The 27,854-nt window shown below is 42.1% G+C and overlaps 3 protein-coding genes across 3 annotated transcripts; 1 reads left to right on the top strand and 2 right to left on the bottom strand.

Annotated features, from left to right (window-relative positions):
• On the bottom strand, positions 1–14,754 carry si:ch211-117c9.5 (sodium- and chloride-dependent creatine transporter 1). Its single transcript, XM_061056828.1, has 14 exons — positions 14,207–14,754; positions 12,648–12,935; positions 8,629–8,760; positions 8,200–8,539; positions 7,083–7,215; positions 5,647–5,781; positions 5,404–5,507; positions 3,382–3,506; positions 3,146–3,258; positions 2,210–2,350; positions 1,787–1,889; positions 1,597–1,697; positions 1,339–1,509; positions 1–1,104 (listed from the first exon to the last, which is right to left on the bottom strand). Exons 1-14 carry the CDS (start codon positions 14,235–14,237, stop codon positions 976–978), a joined length of 2,046 nt encoding a protein of 681 aa, XP_060912811.1. The 5' UTR covers positions 14,238–14,754; the 3' UTR covers positions 1–975.
• An 867-nt stretch (positions 14,755–15,621) lies between these two features.
• LOC132989291 (transmembrane prolyl 4-hydroxylase-like) lies at positions 15,622–26,935 on the bottom strand. The gene is made up of 9 exons (XM_061056822.1): positions 26,191–26,935; positions 25,701–25,782; positions 20,876–21,072; positions 20,624–20,714; positions 18,836–18,998; positions 18,545–18,730; positions 18,239–18,329; positions 17,905–18,028; positions 15,622–17,224 (listed from the first exon to the last, which is right to left on the bottom strand). The coding sequence occupies exons 1-9, from the start codon at positions 26,557–26,559 to the stop codon at positions 17,010–17,012; spliced, it is 1,518 nt and encodes a 505-aa protein (XP_060912805.1). The 5' UTR covers positions 26,560–26,935; the 3' UTR covers positions 15,622–17,009.
• LOC132989293 (secreted frizzled-related protein 5) lies at positions 21,105–25,623 on the top strand. The gene is made up of 4 exons (XM_061056825.1): positions 21,105–24,143; positions 24,532–24,707; positions 24,787–24,873; positions 24,973–25,623. The coding sequence occupies exons 1-4, from the start codon at positions 23,575–23,577 to the stop codon at positions 25,290–25,292; spliced, it is 1,152 nt and encodes a 383-aa protein (XP_060912808.1). The 5' UTR covers positions 21,105–23,574; the 3' UTR covers positions 25,293–25,623.
• Positions 26,936–27,854: the final 919 nt, after the last annotated feature.

Raw genomic sequence — 27,854 nt, 5'->3', positions numbered from 1 at the left:
TCCATCTTTATCAGGTCATTTATTGCTTCCTTTCTGACATGGCATCAAGTCTCTTTCCCCTCCCCTTGTCCTAGTCTCCTGCTCTTTTCACATTTCCGTCTCAAGTTTCTCCCTCTCTTAAGTGGAAATACTGGTCATCATCCCCTCCAAATACAGTTTACACTGATTCACAGACCCTACAATACACTGGATACTTAAGATAGTTTTTAACACACAGCTGGAAGTGGTGATGCATTGTCTTGGTTTGATTCTTTTTTTTATATATATATATTTTTTTTTACAAATGGAAGTTATTTTTTACAGTTGATTGAGAGAATACTGTTGGCAGAAAACAATGGCTGGAAAAGGCTATTTCACATATAAATGAAGACACCGCTGCCATGGTTCCACACACACTCCTTCCACACACACACAAGAACAGATACACAAACATGTGCACACTTAGACACACATTCAGGCCATGGTGAATCCGCAGCAGATACGAGATCTTCCATTAAGAAAGTTTCATTAGAATCTTTTAAGTTTCTGCTCGTTTAGCTCAGCTGGACATGACATGTTGGGACATATGAGGCTTTTGAAACCTTGACAGACAGGCACAGAAAGGGAAGATATCACAAAACTACACAGGATACACAACGACCACGGGACGAGACGGGACAAAACAAAGACGGGGGGAGAGAGAGAGAGAGAGTAGAGAGTCAGCGAGGTAGAGTCAGAAAGCAGAGCAGAGGGTTTGTCAGCGTTGGATGATGACATTATAAGGATGAGGGTGTGTATTTCAGATTTTCTCCCGTCTAATCTTTGGTCCATTTGTCCTGGGCTTTAAACCTGCTAGTTGTTTAACAAATCTGGGCTTTGCTCTTACCAAGCCTGTGTGGTGTTTGCATGTTTTTATTTTTTGTGGCTATTGTGTGAGTGTCTTGCGTGGTGATGTCATGGGAAACCTTTGCTCTGTGTTCTGTAGGGCTCAGCTCATCAAATGACACTTTCAAAGAGAAGCGTACTCTTGGTGCCTGCAGGGGGCAGCAGTTTGGCCTCACTCTCGGGGGCCAGGTACTCCAGGTGATGTCTTCCCCAAACTGGGGTGGTAAGGTGCTGCCACCGCTATGTGAAGAAAGACAAGGGCATAGCTATGATGAGTTGTGTACTGGTGACATGTTTCAGCCTGCTCTAATGCGCCTTCTCTAATGAGTAACGAAGTAAGAAAGCAGCAAAATAAAAATACGGCAGAAGAGGGAGGGCAGTATCCAAGGAGACCTGTTTCTACTGATTCCAAACAGAAACTTGTGCACAACAGAATGTAAACAACCATGCATGCCTGAAGCCAGGCATACTGACCTCCCGCAAAGATCCTTTGCAGCGCAGTAGTTTGAAGAGAACCGTGACAGGGATACAGAGCATTGAAGACAAGGCCAATAGCCAACCAAGCGCTTCCCCCCACAAGGGGTAGGTGTACACTGTGTTGTAGGTGAGGGGCTTGTAGTTCACCACGTGGAATAGAAACACTGCCTATATGCAAAGAGAATTTTTTAGCATTATGTAAATGGTAGGCAAAAAAAAAAAAAAAAAAAAAGAGCACAGAGAAGAGACACCTACCACACAGACAGTAGGTGTGATGTAGGACCAGCACCACTTCATGTAGGGCAGAGGCTGATAGCCGATCATACGGGCCACGTCATCCATGAAACGGTCCGCACCTGACAGATATTACACAAGGGTGCTTTGATTAAGCCTTGAATTTTGATGTTTGGGTTGGGGATGTTTTATTAGTGTGGTATTGTCTCACCATAGACCCATGCAATCACCACACACTCCCAGAAGGCCTGCCACAGCAGGGTGATGCCGCTAGCGGAGTAGTAGTCAAACAGTTGGAAGACATACATCCCTCCCTGAAAGAAAATAGAGAGAGCAGTCAGCATCAAGACCACCATGTTAATACTTAATGTGTGACCTATTTCCCAGCTTTGTCAACCACTGTTTAAGCCTTCATCTAAGTCCCTTACTGGAAGTTGTTTTATAATCCTTATAGGGGTTAATTATCCATCTATGTTAACGAAACGTTACAGTCATTTCCTGCTGGTAAAGCAATCTCCAGGTCAGACCCTCTGCCCACATGACTTTCATATAGTTTCTAAGTGTTATCACAGTTAGTTGTGTTATGGTCTCTGAATTCTTAAGAATCCAAAGCTTGTGTGATTCTCCAACGTACCTCAGTGACCATAGACATGTCGATGAGGAAGCAGATGAAGCAGCAGATGGCTGCTACCACTTCTCGTCGTAGGGAGCCCAGGGCAGATTTAGGGGGTAGCATGTCCATTATTCCTGTTATCAAACCCTCGACCCCTACAAACTAAAAAGCCAGCAAAAAGAGAATGGAGATAGAAAAAGAGGGGGACAAGGTGAGTGACAGAAAGACATAATGAATACACTGAACTCAATCAAAGGTTTTTCCACTGACACAGACCAAAAGTAAATATTAAAGGGAAATACACATGAACTAGAAATCTTTCTAAGTCTGACATTTTTAAATGATACGAAGAATACACAGAATGAAGCCACTTGACTCTGTCTCACTTGAGCTCATGGATGGGTGCTGGTCTATACCAAATACTACACAACACTGTTCCCTATCAACCAATCAGCATGACTTTTACGATCGAGATTCTGTAGGTGAGTATCTCAGCAAAGTCCAACACACCCATCCTCAGTCTCCCAATGCAAGAATGTTAACATGTATCTAAGTTCTACCTCCCGAATGAGTAGAGAGGACAACAGCTGTGCAGCTATTTTTACTTTTTTTTCCTAGAATGCACGAGGTAAAGCATGACCAACGTTGCAATGGCAAAAGAGTTGAAGAGTGAATAAGAAATGAGGGAGAGAATGACAAGTGAGAATAAATGAATGGATTGCAGAGTAGACAGACGCTCTCTGTGTGAATCGGACAGAAGCTCATTGACAAATCCCTGGGCTGTAAAACAATGGATGTAGGCTCTGGCTCAAACTGACACACAACAAACATGCTGCTAAAAAAAGCAAAGTTTAAACTGTACATAACATAGAGGCTAGTCAGTCTTCTGTATTTTGCTTCAATTAATGTGTTCCTCAGCCTGTATACAAACAAACTCATTTGTAACAGTAGTATTACCTGGCTGTCCAGTCCCAGTACAAGCAACATAAAGAAGAAAAGTGCTGCCCAGAGTGGCGCCAGAGGCATCAGAGTCACTGCCTTAGGGTAGGCAATGAAGGCCAGGCCAGGTCCTGTACATTAGGAAACAGAGTCAGAGCCTTAAACAGACAAGGTAAATACAGCTCCTACGGTCAATTCTGAGCCTACTGCACAGGGTTTCAGGCAGCCAGTTTCTCCGGAAGCTATATTCTTACCACTTTCAGCTACCTTACTGATGTCCACGCCTTGCTCTGCAGCCATGAAGCCAAGCACAGAGAACACCACAAAGCCTGCGAAGAAACTGGTTCCACTGTTTATGAGAGCCAGTAGGAAAGCATCTCTGTAGGGAAAAGAGAAAGAAAATAAAAGAAACATAGAAGGGAAACATAACACAGAGCAGATAATTCTGGGGAAAAAGGGAACATTATAACATGCTGTAACATGAGGCTCATGTAAGACATTCAGGACAAACATTGCCAACACAGGAGATGAGCTTGGCTAGTGAATTGAGGATCAATAGCTTTCCTCTGAAAGCTCCTGCTGTCTCTGTAGTTGACAGGTAGAGAGCAAAAAAACAAAACTGATGGGAGGTCTGTCTGAAGGTCTGAGAGGGGAAAGAGGGAGCAAACCTTTGTCATTACTTGCTCAACACAAATGAATCTGAAGTTACAATGATGAATGAATTAAAAAAAAACGAAAATCTATACACACATAATGGAGATCAAATTCTCATTTGACCCTGTAAACAATCCTTGTTATACGGTCTTCATGGTGAGGAATGACCTTCTGTTTTTTACTGATAAGTCAGGGCTAGCTGGCAACATGCTCGCTGATATGAAGAATGTATAAACAACAGTTGCACAATAGCATTTCTTGTAACACCATTTGAGCTGTTTTTTCAGAAGCAAGGTCCACTCGGTCAACTGTGAATATGTTCATCCAATCAGAAACAGAGGATGATGACAATCAAAACAAGTGAGTGTTGAGACTGTTTGAGTTAAGAACGCAGTCCTAATCAGAAGACTTGAAATCCAAAGTCAAACAAGCACTCATATGAGCCAGTAAGAAAAAAATAAAAATTCCAGACTCTCTATAACTTCTTCAGAGTTTTGAGTGGGTCCCGCCGTCCCCCCCCCCCCACATGTTCTGTTTGATTTGATATAATTTTACATTAACACATTAACATTTTCTCATAAATGCAAATTACCATCTTATAGTGAAGACCTGTATCAAAGTGTATCAAAAATCAATCTAGCAAATTGTTGTGGATATTTCACACTGGGCCAAAGTCTCTGAAAGGCAGACCCTGTGATCCATGTAGCCACATGGTTAGCATGGCAAGAAAAGATGCATGAAATCAAGATATGTGGCTTGGAAGATGACCCGGAAAATAACAGATTCCTGAGCAAATATTCTATACACACAGGCATCTGTGAGAAGTTTATATACACAACCCTCTACGCTATTCCTGTGCTCCTCTCAGTATGTGTGAGAAACAGAGCTGGGCTGACATACCTCAGAATCTGAACTCATCTTTCAACTTCCAATTAAGGTCAAGTCCGATGGCAGTGTATTTATGAGGCTCCTCCTGTTATGGGCATTTCAAATATGCAAGTGCTGCTATTTTCAAAACAATTATCCCCACAACTGCTCTTGAACTAGCTACCGTGTAAGGGTCTTGATATGTTTACATATCAGTCTGTGACTGTAAACACATGCAAGGTTATCAGCCAGCCAACAAAAACAGCAAACCTGAAGCCAGCTGTTTCTACAGAAAGACAATGTAAAACAGGGTCTGCGCTATAATCTTCAATCAGAGCCAAATGACCTTCTGCTACCATTTTTTTTCCTTTAGTGTTTGAAAAGACATCATCGAAGGACAGCTTGGAAATGAAATAGAGCTAAAGAAGTATTGAAGGCTCAAAGAAGCCACTAGGAAACATGCTGGGGACCAATTTAGTTCTATTTTCATCAGGGAGAGAAGTGTCTTTACATCCTAAATGTAGTTAGTAGTTTGTTTAATAGAACAGAGTGGAGTTGCTCCCTTTCTGCCAGATTTTTTTTCTGGGTGAATGAAAGTCTGATAACTCTAGAGGAAATACAATTTTTTCTGGTTTCTTTGATACTCTACAGGCCCGTGCAGCAGTAAACAGAGTCTGGCTGATAGTGTTTGTGTTGATGTTGGCCTCCTTCCAGTGACAGTGGTGTCTGATGTGATGTTGTGTGTGTAAACTCACTGGTAACAGTTGTTATGGAAGCGGTTGTAGCTGCCCAGCGCAGTCAGGGCACCCAGTCCGATGGCATAAGAGAAGAAAATCTGAGTGCCGGCATCAATCCACACCTATCACAGATGTAATAATCTGAATATTCACACTGTGTTGATTTGTGTTTACATGATCATGTCATACTGTCTTGTTGCTACACTGCATAGACAAATGTTCAGGGGACACCAAGATGTAGGCTTATACAAAAGGTAATACCTGCGCTTCTCCAAGTTTGGACCAGTCTGGTTTCAGGTAGTAAACAATCCCATCTATAGCTCCAGGTAGAGTGACTCCATGGGCCAAAAGAACGACCAGAACCAGGTAGGGGAAAAGAGCTGTGAAGTACACAACCTACAGAGAGATGGAAAAAGAGAGCTGTGAAGTACACTTGTAGATTTTGTGGGACCAATTTGTAAGGTGTATGGGGGTAGGGGAGGTGAGCTTTGAGTGCTATGCATTACAACTTGGATTAAGTGAAAAAAGAAAACTCTAAAATAAATCCCTTAACACATTTTAAACACCTATCAACATACGAAGTAAGTACATAAACAATGTAATTATGTGATGAATTTAACAAGCTAGCTGAGAAGTTCAGTGCTTAACATGGTCCATCAGCTATGGTCAAGTGTTTTAATGTAACTGCACCTAAGTATGTTTTTATCACTTTGATTAAGCAATTACCTGCTTTGCAAATACTCAAGTCTTAAGTAGAAGCCCATTAGGTCCTTCCTGTAGTAGATGTGTAATGGGCCCTGTCATGTTACTTTGAAGAAAAGGTAGCCTGTAAATGGAAAGCCAGACAATTTGTAAACCTCCTGCAATAGCAGGGGTTTTTGGCAGACCCTTTTTCAGAAGGTAGTCTTTGTCAAGTAATGCTGAGAAAGCCGCCCCTGCTACCTAGTAAAAGCATCAAGTCCCAGCTAAATCAGTATGCTGAGAGCAAAGTAGTGAGAAAGCACATATTTGCCTTGATCAGGGCGAACATTGGCAGAAAAGCCCCTTCCAGCTCTAAAACATCTCCATGGTGGAAAGTTACTAATCGGCTTATGGCTGGCTGGCTCAATCGCCTTCATTATTTGTTCCCCCTTTCTCTATGAGCTTTGGCTACTCTGGAGACACAAGTATGCAAACACAGACATGCCCATGTGCTACAAATAGGGATGCATTCATATGCTTATGCTTGACACATTAAAGGATGAAAATGCCTCTTTTTTTTCTTAAATGACTAAACAGAAGTCTCTCTAAATAATGCTTACGTAGAGTATAACTTAATAGGGATCAAAGGATCAGTTGAAGATTATAGCATTATTGAAACATTAAGCTGCTCATATACATGAATACTGTGAGAAAACTACACAAAGTAGCAGAAATTCAAATTATTAATGAGTGCCCTTATTTTTGCGTTTCAGTCTAGACAAAGATCTTCTCACTATACCAAAGCTGATTTGGGGTCAAAGGGCAAAATGCTGCAATTATTTGAACCTTTGCGTGTAGCCATGCAAATACTCTTTAACCCTTGACAATAGAAGGAAACATTTGAATTTACAGTAAAAGTGTTAAGCCCGATTTATTAATCTGCTCTCCGAAAACCCAAACAGTGCAATCAATATAACACCTAGAATCATGAACCACACAGCTAGAAAAGACTTTACCTTGCCAGTAGATTTAACTCCTTTCCACATGCAGAAGTAAACAATGACCCAAGTGACCATGAGACAGAGCACCATCTCATAGCTGATGGCACCAGGCTCGTGCAGCCCGCCAGAAAGACGGAGTACTTTACGTCTAGGAGGAAAGAGACAAAGATGCAACATTAGAAGAAAGAAAAGGATTTCAAATGTATTTTGTGCAAGACACAGACAGAAGCTTTTTTATTTTAACTTCATCAAGATGACAGCAACTTGTAATTTGCAAGTCAAAATAGGCCAGACATATAAAATGTAAATGAGATATGACAAGTATGGACAAAGGGCAGCAGGGAACTCAAAGTACATGGAGCATACAGTAGGACACTGATAAGAATCAATTTCTCATAAAATGAATGTAATAAAAACTTTCAAACTTTGAGTTAAGGCATGAAATGTATTTCTGTACGCTCCTCCGTTCACTGTATTTACACAGCGGCCAAACTTCTATGTTCCAGGTTGACTAAGTCATACAAATGTCTTCTGACAATTTCCAAAACCATCTCAATTAATGAGCGGCTGAAGGGACGATGGATCATGAAAATCTGGAGGAACAGTGAGCAATTTATCAACGACGTCTAACCAACAGAACAACTCATTCACTACGCTACCATCTGACGGTGGCTAATGCTAGCTTTAAACCTCTTCTTAGCTAACACAGTGTTTGCTCGGAAGTGGTCGTACAGTTCGTCTCTAACAGTTAAAGTAGAACATTTCTAGCTAACATTTAATTTGCTTGGATTTGACGCCGTTCCTTTTGTTTAGTGGAATGCTCTAAAACAGTAATATTAGCTTTAAGCCATTTCTGCTAACGCCAACATTTAAAAGCTAAATTCCTAATGCTATCATTAGCTTTAGTCTTAACATAGTTAAAGGATTATGAAATATGCTGCTTTAACTTGAAATCTGACCAGGTTTCTGACCAGAATTTTAACTCTTCATGATCTTTTTGTGATGTGATACAACTCGCAACCTGCAACACATCAGTATGATATTGTAACCACATCACACCCTATCATGACGTCACCGGAAATTGGCCACCATGTGATAATGGTCAGTGAATCTTTAGCAATGTGTGACATACTCCCAGAACTCGATGACCGGGGAGCGCATGCCCTCAGTCTCCATGCAGCTGCCGTTGAGAAGGAGCTGAGCTGAAGAAAGGTTCAACGGGTTCGTGGTTGAGGCAAGGAGTTTGGAGGGGGTGGCATCAGGTGACGGCAGAGCGGACTGGGCAGCGCTGCGGTTGTGGCAGGCGCGGCGGAAGTCCTGTGTACAGTTTGGGGTGTTCCAGGGGTGTCCGCAGGTGGCCCAGGGCAGCGGGTTGGTGAAGGAGTGGAAAAGAAAGTAGAGACCCCACACCAGGATCATGATGTAATAGGTGTTACAGAAGAATACTATCACCATTGAGGCCAAGCCCAGACCTGATGGAAAGGGAGGGAGAAAGCATGTTGGAATATCATTTTCAAAGGGGATGAAAAAGCATAAATAACCTTCTTCATGTGATAGTAACCTTTGAAGAGAGGTGCGATGTTCCAGGCAGAGACCCCTCCCTGCTTCATAAACTGCCCCAGTGAAATCTCCAGGAAGAAGACTGGGATGCCTCCGATGAAGACAATCAGCAGGTAGGGGATGAGAAAAACCCCTGCAACATTGAACACACATATCAAACCTCATGGTCACAGCTATTAAATCACGTAACAGGCAACTGGAAACACTAGCTCGTGCTCAAGCTTTGTACTGAACCGATTTTCAATTTAACTCAAAAACGATACATTCAAAAGTAAAGCACTGGCAAGAGGCAATGATATAACAGGAAACGTATAGCCACAGTATCTGAGTGCTACCAGTGCCACATGATAAGATGAAGAATAATAATAATATCAAATCAATACATTCATTGTTATTCTGTAACCTGTGACTTATTTGAGTAACATACACTTGGAACATTTTTTGAAGCAAATTTCTTCAAGAGGATGAAATGATGCAGCAAATAAAAAAGCAGTACCAATGAAGCTGTATACATAGTACACCTGATGGACAAGAGTGTGTTTAGTTTTTTAATTAACTATGGTATAGAAATCTTAATGGTAAACATAGCCCTACCCTCTTTCCTTTAAACATGTATTGAATGGTTTCAGAAAGGAGTTGGCAACAGTGAGTTTTAGAAGTATTTTGAGGGAGGATGAAGCATTAAACTCATTTCTCTAACCAAACTACAGTTTTTGAAGGTTTATTTTGAGGCTTTTTGTGACTTTTATTTACAGACAGGACAGCGGATAGAGTCAGAGATCAGCGAGCGAGAGAGTGGGGAATTACAGGCAGGAGAGAAGGCCACCCAGCTTGGAGGACCACAGCCTCCTTATATGGGGCGCGTGCACTAATCATTAGGCCAGGGGTTCCAAGAGTGGGGGTCGGGAACCACTGGGAGGGGGGGGGGGGGGGTCACGAGATGCCTTCCAAAAACAAATACAAATATGAAATTACTTAAAATCGCATATTTTAGGCATGATTGTGAAAAAGTCCTTAAGGTATCTGTTGAGCTCTTTGTAAATCAAAATGCACACTCTGTTATTTCACACACTGAAATAATATAATGACCTTCAGGCGGGTGTATTCCAAAGTGTTGTTCTAATGTCAGTGTTTGGATCGGCCTGTTAGCGTGCTGCTCTGTGCAACGTTAAATGTTTGAACCCCTTCAGAGACAGGGGTCCCCCCCCCCTGTCTCTCGCATCGTTATTTTGAGGGTCGCGGGATGAAAAGTTTGGGAACTCCTGCACTAGACTACCCGCGCAACACCAAACTACATTTCATTAAACGCCTGTCCTACATAAAAAAAACGGGTACGGTAATTAAGAAATGCTACGTTTGAATTAAAAAAGTGAAAATCTGAATTGAAGTAATATTGGATTGGATTTGTAAATTTAGTTGGTGCGTTGGATCAAAACCTTTAAGATTTTGTTTAATTTTGTAAAAGGTTCTGAATGAGCATGTTTGAAATATTTAACATACAGCCTTGTTGATCATACTTCATATATATAAAGTGTGTAAATTTAAGGAGAAGGGCAGAGACAGAAAGCGAAAAGGGCTGACACATAAAGTAAAGAGAGAATTATTATGACATTATTATTATCAAGAGATATTTGTTTGAGAATTGTTTTACCACTTGATTATTAGAACCAAGGTCAATAAGTATGTCCTGCTCAGCCCTTTGAGGGAAAGTTAAACAATACTTAAAGAAAGAAGTAGATTTGAGGTTAAAGTCATGATCACCAAGTTCCAGAAGGAAACACACTGCACAAACACTGATGTTGCTCCTCCTAATCAAGCACTCGACACAACAAGAAGCAGTCGGAAGGAGGAGGAGGAAATAAAGGGCAAAAGAGCGCAAGCCAAGAGGAGGACAGACAAGGCCACAGATAAGAGAAGCATTGAAACTGAATGTGGGAGATAACCACATTTTCTTCCCATTCCACAAGTCATTGAATAGTTTTGGCAAGTATTGTCCTTGAACTAGAAACCTGCAGGGGGTGGCGGTGGACCTAGGACTATCAAAATAAGACAGGAAAAAGACAATAGACCCCAACAGGAGTAATTAGAGGATTTGATCCTTGCTATGTTTCCATAAATAATCTGTTTCTACTGTGGTAGAGTCTAAGTGTTATCAGGAAAACACAGTAGAAAAAAAAGCTAAGAAAAAGTTGGCATACTGTAAAACATTGAAGTCCAAAACCAACCATGTAGTCTAAAAAAAATCAATAACTGGTTGATGGCACCACAGCGTGCAGACAGGAGAGAGTCACATGACAAGTTGTGACGCAGAGCAGAGAGAGGCTGAGAAGAAAGGAGGGAAAGATGGCTACATCACAGCCACGGGAGGCAGAAAAAAAAAAAACTGGGACAGCGTTGTGTTAGAGAAGGTCCAACAAATACAGAAGTGACACATCAAGGCATCAACCGGCTTGCTCTAAGACGGTGCTATTCATTGACAATTTATGCCTCATTCAGTCAATCATGCTTTATGTCATTCTCTGAGAGAAGAGGGCTGCAGCCTTATAAGGAAAAATTTGTGAGCGCCAGTCTAAGAGAGAAAGGGGTGGGAGAGCCAGAGAGACACAGAGAGAGGAGAGAGAGAGAGAGAGAGAGAGAGAGAGAGAGAGAGATGCAATGGGAGGCGTGAGTGGAATGAATGGAGAAAAATGCTTGTGCATACATACTCTGACATCTTGGCCAAATCATGGAGAAATTAAACTTTTGTTACAGCGTGAGCTCGGGGTGAGTCAAAGACATCAAATGAACTACTTTAATGGACATAACTGTGCAGACGTGGAGGAGAGGAGAGGAAAGGACGGGCATAGTCACAGGACTGTTATTGTGTGACACATCCATAAGCCTTCTTATCAGCAGGACAGGCAGGAGAGAGCACCTTTGTATGCTGCATAAGTGCTGGGCAGGAGCACAGGGGGTGGACTGTGTGAGGCGGGCCATTGTTATACGATACCAGAAGGTGGGTATCAGAGCCATGGGTCACAAGACACACACATAAGCAAGAGGGAGGGCTGGACTTAGACAAGCCCACATATACACCGCACTACGAACATTCAGTTTCCTTTTCACAGAACACGTCATAAAAAAAAAACAACGAAAAGTGGGAAGGGCAGAGATAAGGTAAAGTGGAGGGCAAATGCTAAAGCAATTCAGGTTACTACGGGACAGCTTGGCAGACATGAATAAGGAGAGGATAGAGGGAATGTTTGATAGGAACACAAATAACCTCAACTGCCATTGAGGGAACACTGTAGGTCCAGGTCAACTTTTCCAAAGTCCATCTGTTGAGCAACAGGCGGCTATAATATAAAGCAAAAACCACGTGGGGGGACATTGCTTTTCAGCTACGTGCTTAAACCCACATAGGTCCTGCTCCGTCAGTATGACGCCCCAGCATGCCGCCTTTAACTGTTCCCCGACCAACTTTCAGGAGTATCTGAGTTTATCGAAACTGTTACAAACTGACTCACCTAAACAAGATCTAGCCGTTCTTATTGAAAGGACGTACCGGCCTTTTTGACCTATCATTTTATTTAATAATATTTCAGGGGTGAGAGTGAGTTTAAAATGCATTTTAGATCAGCATTCAACAAGAGACCTAAAGACCTTGGTGGGTACTAGACTTCTTCACACACAGACCCGAAACAGTTGGGATTAGTCGATGAAGAAAGGAAAAGGAGAGGCCCTCAGCATATTTGCAAGCTTACAAAGTGTTTATTGATGCAACATTTGTAGTTGATTGCACCACCATCATTGGCCAGATTGCAAAAAGGATGAATGTGACTGAAAACAGTCATGAACCTTGCAGAGCCTCTAATAGTTTGAATGACGAGACAACCTTTGCTTGACCGTTAACATACATATTCATGGTCAGTTTTTTTTTTGGAGAAAATCTATATTTAATGTCCATCAAAAGTACTAAATAAAGCTTATTGGTTCTTAAAGAGACTTCTTAATTTTCTACATATTGCCCATGAAGCTCACCTCCTCCATTCTTGTAGCAAAGGTAAGGGAACCTCCACACGTTGCCCAAGCCGACTGCAAACCCCACACAGGACATGATAAAGTCCATCTGTCTGGTCCAGGTTTCTCTCTCCACTACTGGAACTGCTACAGCTACCGCCGCAGCCCCGTCCTGGGTCTGCGGCGGGCCAACCCCTCCGCCTGCACCACACCCTGGCCCTGCTCCAGGCACAGGTACCAGCGGGCGAGCAGACCCGCCGTCCTCCTCTGACAAGGTCCCGGCCTCTAACTGGGGGAGACTGATTTCACCTGGACAGGAGAGATGAACAAGAGACACATGAGAAACAAGAAGACACGGTCCAAAGACAGACTAAGACAAAGAGAGGAGTCAAGACAACGGGAACATGTATATTGTAACATGACAAATACCTTAAGGACAAATTTACAATTTGACATAACATTTCAGCACTCCAGAAACTGTCCCTCAGACCAGACTTGCCATGAATAGAAGAAGGAGACTGCTCGTTTCCATTCATCGCAATACAGCATCAGCCAACCTTTCTGATTATTAAAACCTTGGCTTACTCATAACAGGGCTTAAATATAGGGTGTCATACACACTCACTAGATTTGTGTGTTTAAACAAGCTAAAGTTGTGTAGCAGCTGTATTGTCATCCCTAAGCCCTCCCCCGTTATTCTTTCTTTCTGCCTGTCTCACAGACAGACTGATGATTAGTGTGCTGCGGTACAACACAGCACAGAGCCGCATCAAGGTATGTCTCAAGCGTCTCTTCCTCAGGAAGCTCATGTTTCCTTTATTCCGCATATATACACAAAACAAACACACCGTGACAAAAATAAGAGCAGCGTGTCACTTCATTAGTGCCATTCCATATCAGTCAGTAGTTGTGGTCCGTGCTGAATGCAAACCAAAGGCAGCTGAATCCAGATCAGAGCAGTTTTAGGAGGTGTGTGAACAGTGGAGGGGAAACGAGAGGGGAAGGTGAGCGATGTGTATGTCTACGGGGCAACTTAAGAAGAGGACACCTGTCTGATCCATTTGTGTGAGGAGTAGGTGCATACTGTATGTGATGATTTATGATTGATCTAAACAGATTACACGTCAGGTAAAGGCAATAGAAATGTGTTTGCTTGAGCATAAATGGGGTCCATGCCTTAAAAACAACCCTAAATAATCACTACACCCCTGGCAACAGACTAATATGTTCATGAGTCACCAAATTTGACAAGCCTACTTGACAACACTGGGGGTATCTTCTGTAGTCAGATAGACTGTAGACACCTGCTTAGCTGCATATTTAGCTTGAACATTGCTTCTGTTAAACTGATTTATCAGAAGTTTAAGATGCACTGAAGTGTTTGTATAGTGTGATGAGAAATATGTAGACGTCAGGCAAGTCGAGTGAAGCTGATGTGGGGTTTCTTTTACCAAAGGGTAACATGGCTCAGGAAGAGGTGCTGTAATTCATCAGCGTGCGCAGATGTTTAAGCTAGTGTCAGAACCAAGTGGTCAATAACGAGTCATAATTAAGTACAGGAGGTCATTCAGCATACTCACCTTGGCTGGTCTCTTCCAACTCAGGTGACATATTGTAGGGTAGCGGCACAAAAAAATATATATTCTATTTTTTCTAAAAGCAATGCGGCTGGCTGTTGGTTTAACCAAGGTGCTGCTTTTTTTTTTTTTTTTTTTTTTGTGCCTGGCTATAGAGGCACCCGGCGGGCTCAGAGAGGCAGAGATGTCGCCACAATACGCAGTGCTCCGGTTGACTCTTTGTTTTTCTGAGTTTGTTATTTCGCCCTCTTGAAATAAATGAAATCTCAGTTTTTAGGATTATCGCACGTTGGATCCCCTCAGCTCAGCCAAGAGATGGAAAAATGTTAACGAGGCGCCGCAGTCCCTTCAGCCGTTGACAAAGGAGATTCAAAAGCAGTCGACGAAGCACTTGAAGGTAAGCCTGAAGAATCTCATGGATAACAGTTAAATGAAAATAATACTGCGCTTTAAGGTCAAGATGTTTCGTTTATAAAAAATAAAAAAGCCCAATCAGAAGAGTGTATGAACCTGTACGTGATGCCGCGGTTCGATAGACGAATAATGCGATCTGCTCCACGGTCAGTTAGATTGGACTGACGTTGCCCCCGCCCCCTCCTGCTGCCGGCTGACGTGATTGGCTGAGGCCAGCCCACAGTGCGGTGCGCACAGCATCAGCAGCAGTCAAAATGAGAGGAGTCACAAGGATGGTTTTAAAACACTGCACGAACACGTCCTTGACCTGATAACAGGAAAATGACTGCAGACAAATACCCCAAATCCTGTCTGATTGCGGATTGTTCTCGTCCTTTTATCTTCTTCAGATGTCGGGGACGGACTCGAGGGTTCCCAATTTAGGGTACATTGAGAGGCTTCAAGTGCCCCCAAAATATATTTATCGTTTTTTTTATAAACTAAATATTTAACTTATATTGTTGATTATATTATTAAATAGGTACCTGTCTTAGTTAGTTTCGGGGATGACTTTCATCTCCCTATTGCAAAAAATAAATAAATATATATACAGTATGGGCTCCGTCTGTAGTTGTAGTACCTATCTTCACCACCACTCTTTCCACTAACGAAGGGTGCCTTACTCTGACCCTAGTCAATGTATTTGTTAGTGAACAAAAATTTCCATGGGCATTTTTGTGGATTAAATCCATACTGAATATGTAAGTCTGGTTTTGAATTTGTATGTATTCTTTACATATTAGTATAATGAATGTGTGTATTTGTATTGTTTGAGCACACATGCTGATAGAGTGGTTCCAAGGAACTGGGGCTGAGAGGTTGTTACAGAAGCATGTAATTAAAGGCTACCAGGATGAAAACCTAGCTCATTTAATTTACATAAATTGTTTTATGTGTCGTTGGGCGACATCTAGTGGCATTTTTCTATACTAACAGCTTTGTGTGAATGACGACACTCTCAGCACTTATAATAAAACAACATATCTTTATATTTCATGACATAGAACAAATACAATAAAATACATCGACAGATCCAGTGCAACAACAAGCTGTAATAAATATGATTTCCTGTAACTTGAATAAATAAATAGTGGTGATAAATAACACTCAAATAAATATGCTTGGAGAATTAAATATTCATTAAATATTCTTGAGTTGTGAGGATAAGAAACACAAACACTGAATAACACCTGAAGTCTGGCCTCAAACAGCCAGCATGAATCATTCTGTGGACAGTGCTGCACAAGCAGCACAAGGGGCCACCCCCTTATTAAATATCATTTCATGATAAACTCTGGAAACAAAACAGACTTAAATAATCACATTTATCAATGAATTCTTTGATATGTCTTGTGACAAAAACCTTTTATCTAAATGGAAGGCAAGTATACCCTTTCCAACATACATCATGATACCTGTAGTAGTTATGATAAATGAATGGTAATTTCTTTAAGGCCGGGAATACACCATACGATTGTAAAAATGTTGCGGTGGAAGAGTTCATCGTTTACCATGCACGACCAAATCTCACCATTAGAGTGCTTCAACTGTACGTGTTGAATAGGAACAGAGGAGAGACAACTGTCAATAAAGTTTATTTTGAAAATCCCCATGGATGGGGGTGGAAGTCAGATCTGTGTTTTCTATTTGTCTCATATGCACAGCTCAATTACTGACACCGTCAAAAACCCTCATTTGCTCCCTCACATGAACACACACTCAGCATTCCCACAAACACGAGCTAACGGGCAAGCTAAATAATAACAAAAATTCCCCAGCAGCTGGAGGTCCGCAGCTATTTCTTGCCAACATTTCCCTCATTCCTATCTTTCGTCGATGAAGTCACATCAGACAGGCAAACCTTCTGTTGCCTTGCTACTTTCAGACGACGTCTACCAATTTACGCAATCAAGAAGAAAAAAAACCTAAAGTTGGGGAAACCGTCATAGGTCTGCTCTCACTGTGTGAGTGTGTGCATAGAGTGAACATGTCAGAAATGAACCCAACCAGTCAGGAGCAGCAGTTCAGGCTGTGATCAGCACTCGTACCCCCCTTTACACTGCACGACAAACGACGAACAGTACTTCAAAATCAGTTGTGCAACTAAAGAATCAGGTCTGAATCTCCCTGAAATTGTGCAGTGTATCCCCGGCGTAAAACGGATTAAATAGAGAATTGCAGGACAGATTTCATGAAGGGAGAAAATATCTGGAATGCTTTTTGTGTAGTTTTGAATTCAACAACAGTTATCAGACACGGGGAGAACGTCTGTCAGATCCATCTACGTCATGAAGGAAAGAGTGACATGGTTTTTAAGTGGTGGTCACCTTGTCTTGGTATTAAGTAGGCCAGGCTATAGATCCTGGTGGAGGTTGCTGTGTGAGAGAGGTTGGTAATGCTCCTCCATGCCCGGCTTAGCTTGATTCCTCTGTGCAACTAGTCTCTGGTAACGGGCCTGCCGCTGGCTGTCTGGGTCCACATTTACCCAGTTATTTGCCACCCACTTCACTCCATGTCTGATGGGGCAGTCGCCATGGAGGGAATATTCATCCAGCTCTCCCATCCAACCTGGAGAAATTGTAAGGAGAAGATGAAGCGCATTTCAGAGAAGATAAATGAGTGTAGATACAAAAGATACAAAAAACAACAACAACAGGGGGCTTAATTATTATTTATTATCAGACCAAAGTTCAGATGTTTAAGGACTGAATGCTTCTGTCTTTATTGTAAGGAATACAGAATCTCGTCATTGTTCTTTGTAGTGAGATTTCAACACTTTGGCGAGGCCCACAGGGATGCAAGTCACCATCATCTTTTTTTAAAGTTTTTATTTTGCCTCTGTTGGACAGGAAAGTCAAAGAGAGACAGGAAACGTTGAGAGGAGATAGTGGCCTCTGTTTGTGGGGTGTGTGACACAACCACCCGATGCCCCAGAGTCACCATAATCTGAATATGTTAAGATACAGCAGTTGTCTGTTGTCGCTTTTTATTAGATATTTTAATTAGCTGAATTTTTAAATGGGTTGCCTCATGACAATGGAGTCACTCTGTCAGTCAGTGTAAATTAAAAGTGTTTATTATGTATTGATTTATTTATTAACTCTGACAGAGATCTTAGTTCCTATATTTTATCATGGTTATCCATGGAGGAACGAACTCAACCTGGCTCTAAGGATGAAGACTTCAAGCAAGTGACATGAGACTGGATGAGTGAGTTTAAAGAATATAGTGAAGTCCTCTGTTCTTACCTCTACCATCAGAGAGATGGTTGTACCAGAGGAGGGCGGTCCCAGCAGTAGGTTTTATTCTCAGGTTCCCTCTGCCACATGTCTCCTGGGTGTCTATCAAATCAACGCCTTCCTGGACTAGTGCCTAGGACACGCAAAACTGTAAACAGCTCATGTCTAATCATTTCTTTTGGCACAATGTGTTTACTGAGGTGTCAGATTCCTTGTCATGAATGAACAATGTCTGCATGTTATCAACAGCACTCAGGTCATAAACAGTTATCATCATTTGCCAGTTCAAGGAAAAAGAGGCAGCCTGTTTCAGGGTTGTGTCTTGTGAAAACAGCGCACTCACCTGCTCATCATATGTACGGTTATCAGCCACAGGAAAGGTGGTCTCACCACCCTCCTCTACAGAGCTGAGGTAGAATAACATTGTAAGGTACCTGAGATATAAAAAAAGAAAATCTGAGTAAATCTACTGAAATATAAAATAAGAAAACTACATACTGATATATTATTTTTTAACACAATTTATTATAGCAGTAAAATGAAAATATCATTTGGAGATAAGATATATTTGTGCTGTGTATTTCTTATCCTACCAAAACTTGCAAAGCAAGGAAACAGAATCCTAAAAGGAAATAAAAATCCAACAAACCTGCAGGAGACCTCTGTGAGAGCCGACGTGTTTCCAGCCAGTCGTGTGTGTGCACAGGTAGTCTCTGAATGAGAAGGGCTGCTGTCATGGTGGGCATTACTGAAGTCTCCGTGCTCATAACGGATCACCTGCAGCGGCTCGCTCAGCTCAACCAAAGTAGAGGGCAGACGTGTTAGACTGGTTACTCTGAGCGAAAAACACAAGGATGAAAGACAAGTGTATTAAAAATCACAAGTGTATATGCTACTACATAAAGCATGGCAAATAATGTGTGTGCGCTTGTCAAGTCACCTGTTCCTGAGTGTGTGAAGCACATGGTGGGACCCTTGGCCTTGGTAAAGCCACGTATGTTTGCTCCTCTGTTTGAATCGACTGCGCAGCTTCCCTCTTCGCTGTCGTCCTGGGTGTTGGGAGATGTCGTAAACACGCCTGAAGTCCTCCAAGGTTAGCATCCCTGCCACAAAAAAACAAACATAAAATGTAAGATTTGTCCTCTTGTATGTCGTTCAAAGCTGGAGTATCATACAAATACAGTAAAGATTATAATATGTGAATGGTTCCTTGGGAAAATGTTGAAACAGTGCTATACAGTGTTATTTAGTATCACGACTCCAGTTCTGTTTACTTTAATATTAAACTCTTAGTTGATGTAGTGAGGAGTACGCTTTAACAGCCTTCCTTCTCTTTATTTCTCCAGTCTTTCCCTCTTTGTGTCCAACCGTATGCTGTTACTGTCAGCTGAATAAATGCCCCCCCATCAGTTCCCCTGAGAGGCCGCACCCCAGCTGTAACAATAGCTTTGGGATGGCAGAGACAAGGTGGCCGGTGAGGGGGTGGTGGGTTTGCGAAAGAGTGTGGAGGAGATAGTTGGGGGGTGGGAGGGGCGATCTGGGGGAAAACTAGGAAAAGGGGTTGGAGAATAATCAGTTTTTAATGAGATAGGATGAGGCACATCCGGACTTGGATGTTTACAACGCCTAGCACAATGGCATCAGGTCAAAACGGTGTCACTCCTCTTCCGGCCTTGGCAGTAACAAAGACTTGCATGCAATCACAGCCACCTGTCAGCCAATTACCCTGACAAGTACACAAGCAATGCAGATCCACACACACATCCAAACGCACACCAGATGGAATCAAATCGAGCAGATTTGTTATTTATGCTGATGAACAGACAAGCTCATCTTACACTGACTTAAATGTAATAAATAGTAGCACTAGTCTGATGGCCCATCGCCACAAAAAGTGCATTTTTGAACAACAAAAATTACGTGTAGGTGGCCCCATGTGGCAACAAAGTTACAGTAAATCCACACATTGTACCCATTCATCGATTCACCATTACCGTTCCAAGAAAACATCCAGTTTAAGTTGTGACAGTTACCTGGTCCAAACATTTTAATCCTCTAACTACACTGAATTACCTCATGATGGAAACTGGGTGGAAGGTGTGTCAGCATTAGAGCGTCAGTTTGCTCCAATGTGATACTATTGCCAAGGGCGTTGGAGGTTTAAATCAAATTTATGAATTAAAAAATCTTGACAAAAAACGGAGGCACTCTAAAAATTATGAATTTGAAAATTAGAATTTGAAATCTTTTTTGGCAAGCATAACGTGCTATGTCATTGTGCTTGAGGGAGGGAGTGATAGACAGCATGGGGGGGGACCGAGAGACTGACAATTTTAAAAAATCTATTTTCATTTCATTCATGTCCATTCATTTATTTAAACTGTAAAAGTTAAGAAAAGTTGCACTTATAGCCATTTCTACTTTTCATCTTTTTTTACAAAGTTTACATCTCTGCCTCCAAACATGTAAAAGATGTTATTTGTCCACTGAAATCTAGGGGTTTGGGGGCCAGTGCTTGAAAAAAGTATAAATATAAAGTCTCTACCCCATTTATAGATGTTATATCAAACACGTACTAAAAGAAATCAAGGTTAGAAATTTCTCCTAGTGTCAAACATGTGTTTTCTGTACCCAGAAAAACTTAACTCCACTCATGCTTTGTTCTACAAGGGAAAAAGGTTAAAAACAGCGACAAATGAAGACACACTAAAACAACTAGGAGACTAACCTGTTGGGCAGGCTTCAAGACCAGTGAGTATCTGCCGTAAGTTGTCTGGGTTCAACCAAGTTCCATCACGAGAGCGTGAGTGACTCTCAATCTGCAGGAGAGACCAGATCTTTTGTGTTATTTCGTCAAAAACGATAATCTTCTTCTTACAGTCAATCTAAATTACATTATTTTCTGAGAGGATTGTTCATAAAATCAATTCCCCCGTTCAACTCTGACACATAGGTGTTCAAAGAATTTCTCTCTTGTCACCTCCTGCTTTTGCAGCAGCCTGTCCTGGTTTAGGTCCAACAGGCTGAAGACCTCCTCTGTGCTTAGAGAAAGGAGTGGCTGGTTCGACTCCTCTTGTCCCTGGCTGGTTGCGGTCGTCTGGCTCTCCATCAGACCCTTGAGCTGAGCCAGCTGAACCACCACACGGCACTCCTCCTCCGACAGGAAGCCAGGGATCTCTGACAGAAACAAGGAAGAGATAACCATGCTGATTGTAAGGGCACATTGCTGCCTTGAATGGTTACATACTACTACATACTACTTACAAGTTTTTAATACACTATTTAGAAAAAGGCCACATTATCACAGTACTAGCAAGCCCTTAGTCTACCAAAGTCTAGAAAGAGGATCAAGGATGAATCATCTGTCAGAGAGAGTTTCAGGGAGATAATGCAACGCTGAGCCATGCTAAGTGGGGCTAACAATTTTAGTTTGTTCCCAGATTAACAGCAAATATAATGATTCATACATTCATATACACATTACAAAGATTGATTAGGTAACAGTGAAGTCAACAATTGATAAAAGCATATCCACTGAAACTTTCAATCTTCAAATGGTGGATTCACACCACCAACATTGTTACATGGGATTTTATATTCCTGCTGTAAAATCTGCAAGCAGGCAGCTTTAACAAAACCAGAGATGGGCAGAGAGTCGCTGACTTTTAAGTAGATAAAAGGATCTCTGTTGACAGTGCTGACTTGATCTGTCGGGTTAAACAGATTACATTAGATTGCCAAACAAAGCCTTTAAGTGTGAAAGTGCATATTCGAGATCGTTTGATCAGTGAATGCCCACGGTAGCATGATAAGAATGAGTCAAACATTGTATCAGTAAAACAGCCTCATAAAGAGCACATCTTTGTTTACCTGTGCTCAGAACATAATGATCATGCAGATACTTCTAAGAACCCAGACAATGGGAAGAAATAACTTAATGTCTTTGAATCCAATCACAGTTAACTGCGGGCGTTTTAAAATAATTGCATAACTTGATTTGATGTTAATCAATTATGCTTTCAATCTTGCAATTTGAAGAACGGGAACTCTTTACTGTGTATGTAATGAGTGTGGGATTTCTTTCTGTCTCTCCCCTGTGACCGGTTTGTGGTATAACCCATCCCAAGGGCAGCTTTAATGAATGACAACACTGGATTTCTCCCAAGGGAGAGTGGAAATAGTGCAGGCTTCTGGGAGTCTATTATTAATTTGTAGAAAGCAGTGTAAGAAAAAAGCTTATACTCATTCTGCTTAACAACTACTTCTACTCCATCTAGTTATACCAGTAAACAGTCTATTTAATTAATTCTGCTGGATACTTGTGTTTTTTTAACTTAATCTGACCTAGGTTTTTTGTCGTTCCCGCAGTCCTCCATGTCTGACGCTCATTTCCTCTCTTAATAAAAGGCTTCCGGCAGGTTGGCTGCCTGTACAGTAAGGACCTTGTTTGTCACCCGTGTCTTTGACACTGTACCCACTTGGTTAATTCCTATTGTCCAGTCAAGCCTCATTAATCTGGATAACTGATATGAATAAAGGGGGACTCTGAGCCTCCCTCTTCTCCCTCCCAACACTGTCTATCCCCCGGAATGGAAGTGACCTCCTTGTCTGAACAGGAATCAGGCCATGGTGACACAGCAGGACGACGCCAATTTTGGTAGCGACCTAAGCACCAGTTCATACACACACGAAACCCACAAGCAGCACCCATTTGAGTTGCAACTACTGATGATTTTTTTTCTGTCTTGATACATGCCCTGATTATTTTCTTAACTATTTGATTTATTGTGTGGTCTTTAAAGCATTAGAATATGGGAGAAAATCCCATTATAATGGCCCAAAGTGATGACATCACATATCTTGTTTTGTAGGATCAACACCCCCCCCCCCCACACACACACACACACACACACACACACACACACACACACACACACACACACACACACACACACACACACACACACACACACACACACACACACACACACACACACACACACACACACACACACACACACACACACACACACACAAAAGGAGAAGGAATAAGTGAAATTCAGCATCATTCCTTCAAAACATTTCTTGAACAATGTACTAAATTCTCACGATACTGTCTGTTTTCTCATTTGAGGCATTATAGCTCTTCAATTACCCTACACTGTGGCCATCTTATTTTCCTTTGTATAGTAGGAGAACTCACAAAAACATCCAACATGTTCCTCTTACCAGCATTTGTGGACAAAAAAAAAGAAGTTTAAATAACAAAGAGGTCAGGGCAGGACAGCTTTGTTAGTAGTGGGTTGTAAGAAAATGAGGATTGGAAAGGGCGGGGGAGTTTCACTCCATGAGGGCCAATCTGTTCCTCAACACAAGCTGTGGGGATGGAAATGGACGAAAGCCAAAAGTATCCAAATGACCAATCATCCACCTTATTAATCTTGAGCTCTGTCAAACTCACTTAAATTTGCTCATGAACGCAAGTGGATTTGCATCTGTAATAACACTTTATTTTGTGCCCCAACCCTTCTCTCTTCTCTACTGTACACCTCCCCTTCCTATGCAAATGTAATCACCGCCCCCTATAAAAACACCTATTCTGCCATCCTCCCAACCAGGGGTCTACATTCACTGAAGGGACACACTCCAGGATTAGTTCTCTTCATCTACTGTGGCAGGATGACTGTAGTGCGCTGCCCTCATTTTATCCTTGGAAAGTTCTTAAATACAGCCCCCCTACTCTTTCTCCTTTTGCTTGTTGGGCCTAGCAGCACATTAGCGCTTGGTCCTGGCAGAGTAAGAGCAGGGCAAGGGGGGCGTCCGAGGGCTGAGGGTAGGGTGAGATCTGGAGTAAAAGACAATGGCAGGTCCCGGGCAAGTGTTGATGGCTACACCGACATGAAAATTGGGGATACACATGATTCTAAGGCAGGAGCGGCACCAGTAGAGGATGATGACGCATGGGGGGACCCTGGTACTACCACAGGCTTCAGGTCCATGCTTGCTATAGGAGAAGGTGGACTGTGGGAGCCTCGCAGTTCCTCCCGCTGTGTACCTATCCCCCCGGGAATGGCTTTGTGCCAAAACATCGGTTATGATACCATGAGGATGCCCAACTTGCTGGGCCATGAGTCTCCTGCTGAAGCCGTGCAGCAGAGTGCCAGCTGGTTGCCTCTACTTGCAAGAGAGTGTCACCCTGACGCCCGCATCTTTCTCTGTTCTCTCTTTGCACCAATTTGCCTTGACAGGTAAGTAAAAAGAGAATCTTATTTCTTTAAGCAAATATTCACAACTTTTTTAAAAAGTTTTTTGCAGAAGGGCTGAGATAGTAGAAAAGCTTTATAGGAAAGAGAAAAAAAACAAGATTTATGATTAGGTTATTTAGGATCCGGGTCATACAGGGTTAACACCTTTTGAATGCAAATTGTGGCAAGTCTCTGAGTAAGGCCATGATTGCACACAGAAACCTCCCATTTGAAGCTCTATTATCTACTTTCTGTCACATTAGCATCACTCAGTCTACAAGCAGACCAAGGAGCAACCCAAAACTAATCCAGTCTTGTTACGTGGCACTGAACGATCAATTCAAATCCTTTTATTTACTAAATACTACTCTCTCCAACTCTTCTTTATCAGGTTTATATCCCCCTGTAAAAGTTTGTGTGAATCCGTACGGGACAGCTGTGCACCTATCATGAGCTGTTACGGCTACCCCTGGCCAGAAATTCTGCGCTGTGACCAGTATCCTGCAGACCATCTCTTGTGTATCTCCTCTATCACTAACAGCACAGCTCAGACAGTGGGCCGTATAGGTAGGAAACTTCTACATAAACGCACTTTACGTTAACCTTATTAAACAAACAATCTAATAAATTGTTTTGAAAATTCCAGTGCCTCAAGCAAGCTGTCGTGATTGTGAGCTGCAGGACGCCTCCTCTTCAAAAGATACACTGGAGACCTTTTGTAGGAGTGACTTTGGTGAGTAACAAAATCCTTCCAGCCCTTCTCTTCTGTCTGCTGCTCCCTTTAATAAAGCTCATGGCATTCATGGTTAATGTTAATCTTCTTTTTTCCCAGTTGTGAAACTGCGTCTCACACGCCTCAAGTACAGTCCAGTAAGTCTGTCTCAGTTCTCGCTGGCTGCCAAACTGGATGTTTTGAAGCACGGACCACTGTTAGGTGGGCAGATCCGTTCCCGCATTGAGCTGTGGCTAGAGAGGGACGCCACCTGCGTCAGAAACATGACAAGGCACAACCCACGAGGCGGGACTTTCCTTGTGACAGGCTTGGTGCAGGGGGAGCGCCTGGTGGTGAATAAAGTGTACGCATGGCATAGACGAGACAAGAACCTGATGGCAGCTGCACGCAAATGGAAACATTACAGATGCAGGAACTAGGCTCATGTGTTATGTTAGAAGAGTCAAAAGAACTGAGATGTAACAAGAACAGCTACACATAGGGGAAGGATAGACATAGTATTTAGAATTTTTCTAAATACCTCTTCCTGTAAGCTAACCTCGGTCTACTCCAATCCTGTCTAAACGTCAGTGGTTATAGAAGGGATACAAGCAGTCAGCTGTTTAAAAAGTGCCTCATAGAGTACCAACACTGCATGTCGCAGACAGAGGATGTGGAAGAATTAAAGATGTGTAATAGAGAGTGTAAATATCTGTGTATTTTAAGTAAATATTGCTGGTTTATATATTTGTATGGCTTTGAGAAAAATTAAATGTTTTGCTCCAAAACCTGATGTCATACCATTTATTCATGAATAGCAGCACATATACAGACTGCAGTTCACTTACCAAATAGCAGAGGTTTCAGGCTGATTGTCTTCATCTCGTGCATCCTGTCTGGCACAAGGGACACCTGCTGAACATGACCCACCTGCAGATGGGTAAGACACAAGTTTCAGCACACTCACGTTATGTGGGGTCAAACGCATTGATACTCCTTATGCAAATCTAAGTATCAGTTCTATTCTATTCTGATTGTTTACAATATTTAGGTTTGGCTGCTGCAGTTGAATTACAGCACAGCAAATTGCCTGCTTAGAGCCAGCAAATGTAAGCTTAGGTTAAGAGGCCCAGAAATAAATGTCCTTCTTTGTCTTGGTAGTTGTTTTTCTTGAGCAAAAACAAAAGCACCATGACAGTAAGTGACACTGTTTTTTTTAAACAAGTTTACTTAGAGATAACGTATCACTTGTCATATTTTGACGTTAGTTTGGCATATTTTGCTGTTCTATAAGTGTGCACATTCAAGTGATAGAAATTACGAAAGTGCTCTTCTTACCCGTATCCCCTCAATTCGAGGTAGACTGAAACTCTGACTGTGGTCTTCCACACGAAGCTCTTCAGAGACAGGGGTAGGGCTGGGCAAGGGTGTCCCACCCTGGCTGACTGATGCTGAGGTGTCACCGTCTGCACTGACAAGTTCACCTGGGCCGTTGTTGTAGTGCACATAAAGCAGCAGACCGATAACATTCAGGATGTACACATGGAAGAAGACCATGACCACGACGAAATAAGCCCGAGAACAGACATTACTTCTCTGGATTTGCATCCGAGCGGTGCGAAAGGGAGGTCTGTAACGTGTTGATAATGGTTTGTCGCCGTCTTCATATTCTTCCTGCTCTATTATACTTTCCTGTTCGTCTTCCATTCTCGCACCGAATCAACCACAAAGAATACGGGGGTATATATATGTATATTTACAAGGCAATGCTACCGCCAATGTTTATTACTTGATATCGTTTTAGCTGGATGCGGGGCGTTAGCAACTTAGCTCACTGTTAGCCAGCTACGGGGCAAACCCGACAGCAAACCTCTGTCTGTTTCGATAATTGATGCTGTCGTGTCTGCCGCTTGTACCCAAAATGAGCAGGGCAGCCCCGAGCGGAAAAAGTAGACGTGTCGGCAGTCGTTTACTCGGAGAAATAAATATGTCATCATTAACCGAATTCCCTTAATCCCGTGTTAGCTAACTGGTTGGTGCGCTGCCCCTGACAACCTACCTAACAACAACGAGAGTCGACGACTGCACAGAGGTCACCAGTTCTGATGCCACAGTAAACCACTAGCGGCCTCTAGCGGACGAGACCTTTGCAAAACACAGATGACGTCAAAACTACTGCCGTTTCTAGTACAGCAAGGATGTGATACCGTAGACAATGTAACGGATATGCGTATTTGTAGCATTTAATATAGGCTGGTGATGGAGGCTATCCAGATGTTTCTTGACCCCGTGACCTCAGAGGCACTGACTTATTTTTGGGTAGTCAAGCATTAAGTTTATGAAGGGGTTCGTCATTTACAATTAGGCTACCACTAGTAGGCATATATATCTTACAGACCTACCAATCACATCACTAAAGTGTGATACAAATGCAATACAGAGCATGCATACTTACATGCATGCCCTATTTGCTCTTCAAAGAGTAATGTAGCCTAACTCAAAAGGACTGTGTCATACAAAAGTGATTGACTACCCATGATTGCGACTTTCCCCACATATTCTCTGATTGTTAATAGGCCTCTTTCCATTTAATTTACCCATGATGTGGTTTTGAAGCCACACTCCAATAAACCGTGTAAATAGTAGACAAAGATTAATAGCCTGTTAATTAGTCTATACTATTATGGGTCAGTATTCAAAAATAGCCTTTTGGACCTACAGACTACACAATTTCAGGACACTTCTCCTATCTCTTAAATGTCCTCCCTCCACCATCAGTTAATAACAAACACATTCATTTAAAAAAAAAATGTAAAGCCTTCAGCCTAAACTGAGATAACCGTACTGATAATCATCCTCCAGCTCCCCCTAAAACTATAGAGCATATTTTTCCTGGCTAAAAACCTTACATTTCTGTTTAATCCATTCATTCGATTTTAATTAAACTGAATACATTTGGTCTAAAGTAACAAAAATATCATAAGAATAGATGAATCTGCTGT

The sequence above is a fragment of the Labrus mixtus genome, chromosome 15 (assembly GCF_963584025.1).
Source record: "Labrus mixtus chromosome 15, fLabMix1.1, whole genome shotgun sequence".
Classification (NCBI taxonomy): domain Eukaryota; kingdom Metazoa; phylum Chordata; class Actinopteri; order Labriformes; family Labridae; genus Labrus; species Labrus mixtus.
This window is presented reverse-complemented; position numbering and strand designations above follow the sequence as displayed.

What these genes read in the sequence shown, in the direction of transcription:
- LOC132989293 (XM_061056825.1), top strand. Translation starts at nt 23,575, where the DNA reads ATGACTGTAGTGCGCTGCCCTCATTTTATCCTTGGAAAGTTCTTAAAT. An exon ending in GCACCAATTTGCCTTGACAG is followed by an intron (nt 24,144 to 24,531) that starts GTAAGTAAAAAG and finishes CTTCTTTATCAG; the next exon opens with GTTTATATCCCCCTGTAAAA. An exon ending in TCAGACAGTGGGCCGTATAG is followed by an intron (nt 24,708 to 24,786) that starts GTAGGAAACTTC and finishes TGAAAATTCCAG; the next exon opens with TGCCTCAAGCAAGCTGTCGT.
- LOC132989291 (XM_061056822.1), bottom strand. Translation starts at nt 26,559, where the DNA reads ATGGAAGACGAACAGGAAAGTATAATAGAGCAGGAAGAATATGAAGAC. An exon ending in GGCTGCTGCAAAAGCAGGAG is followed by an intron (nt 20,715 to 20,875) that starts GTGACAAGAGAG and finishes TCTCTCCTGCAG; the next exon opens with ATTGAGAGTCACTCACGCTC. An exon ending in CTTCACACACTCAGGAACAG is followed by an intron (nt 18,731 to 18,835) that starts GTGACTTGACAA and finishes TTTTTCGCTCAG; the next exon opens with AGTAACCAGTCTAACACGTC.
- si:ch211-117c9.5 (XM_061056828.1), bottom strand. Translation starts at nt 14,237, where the DNA reads ATGTCACCTGAGTTGGAAGAGACCAGCCAAG. An exon ending in GAGTTAAATCTACTGGCAAG is followed by an intron (nt 5,782 to 7,082) that starts GTAAAGTCTTTT and finishes ATCTCTCTGTAG; the next exon opens with GTTGTGTACTTCACAGCTCT. An exon ending in ACATGTCTATGGTCACTGAG is followed by an intron (nt 1,890 to 2,209) that starts GTACGTTGGAGA and finishes ATTTTCTTTCAG; the next exon opens with GGAGGGATGTATGTCTTCCA.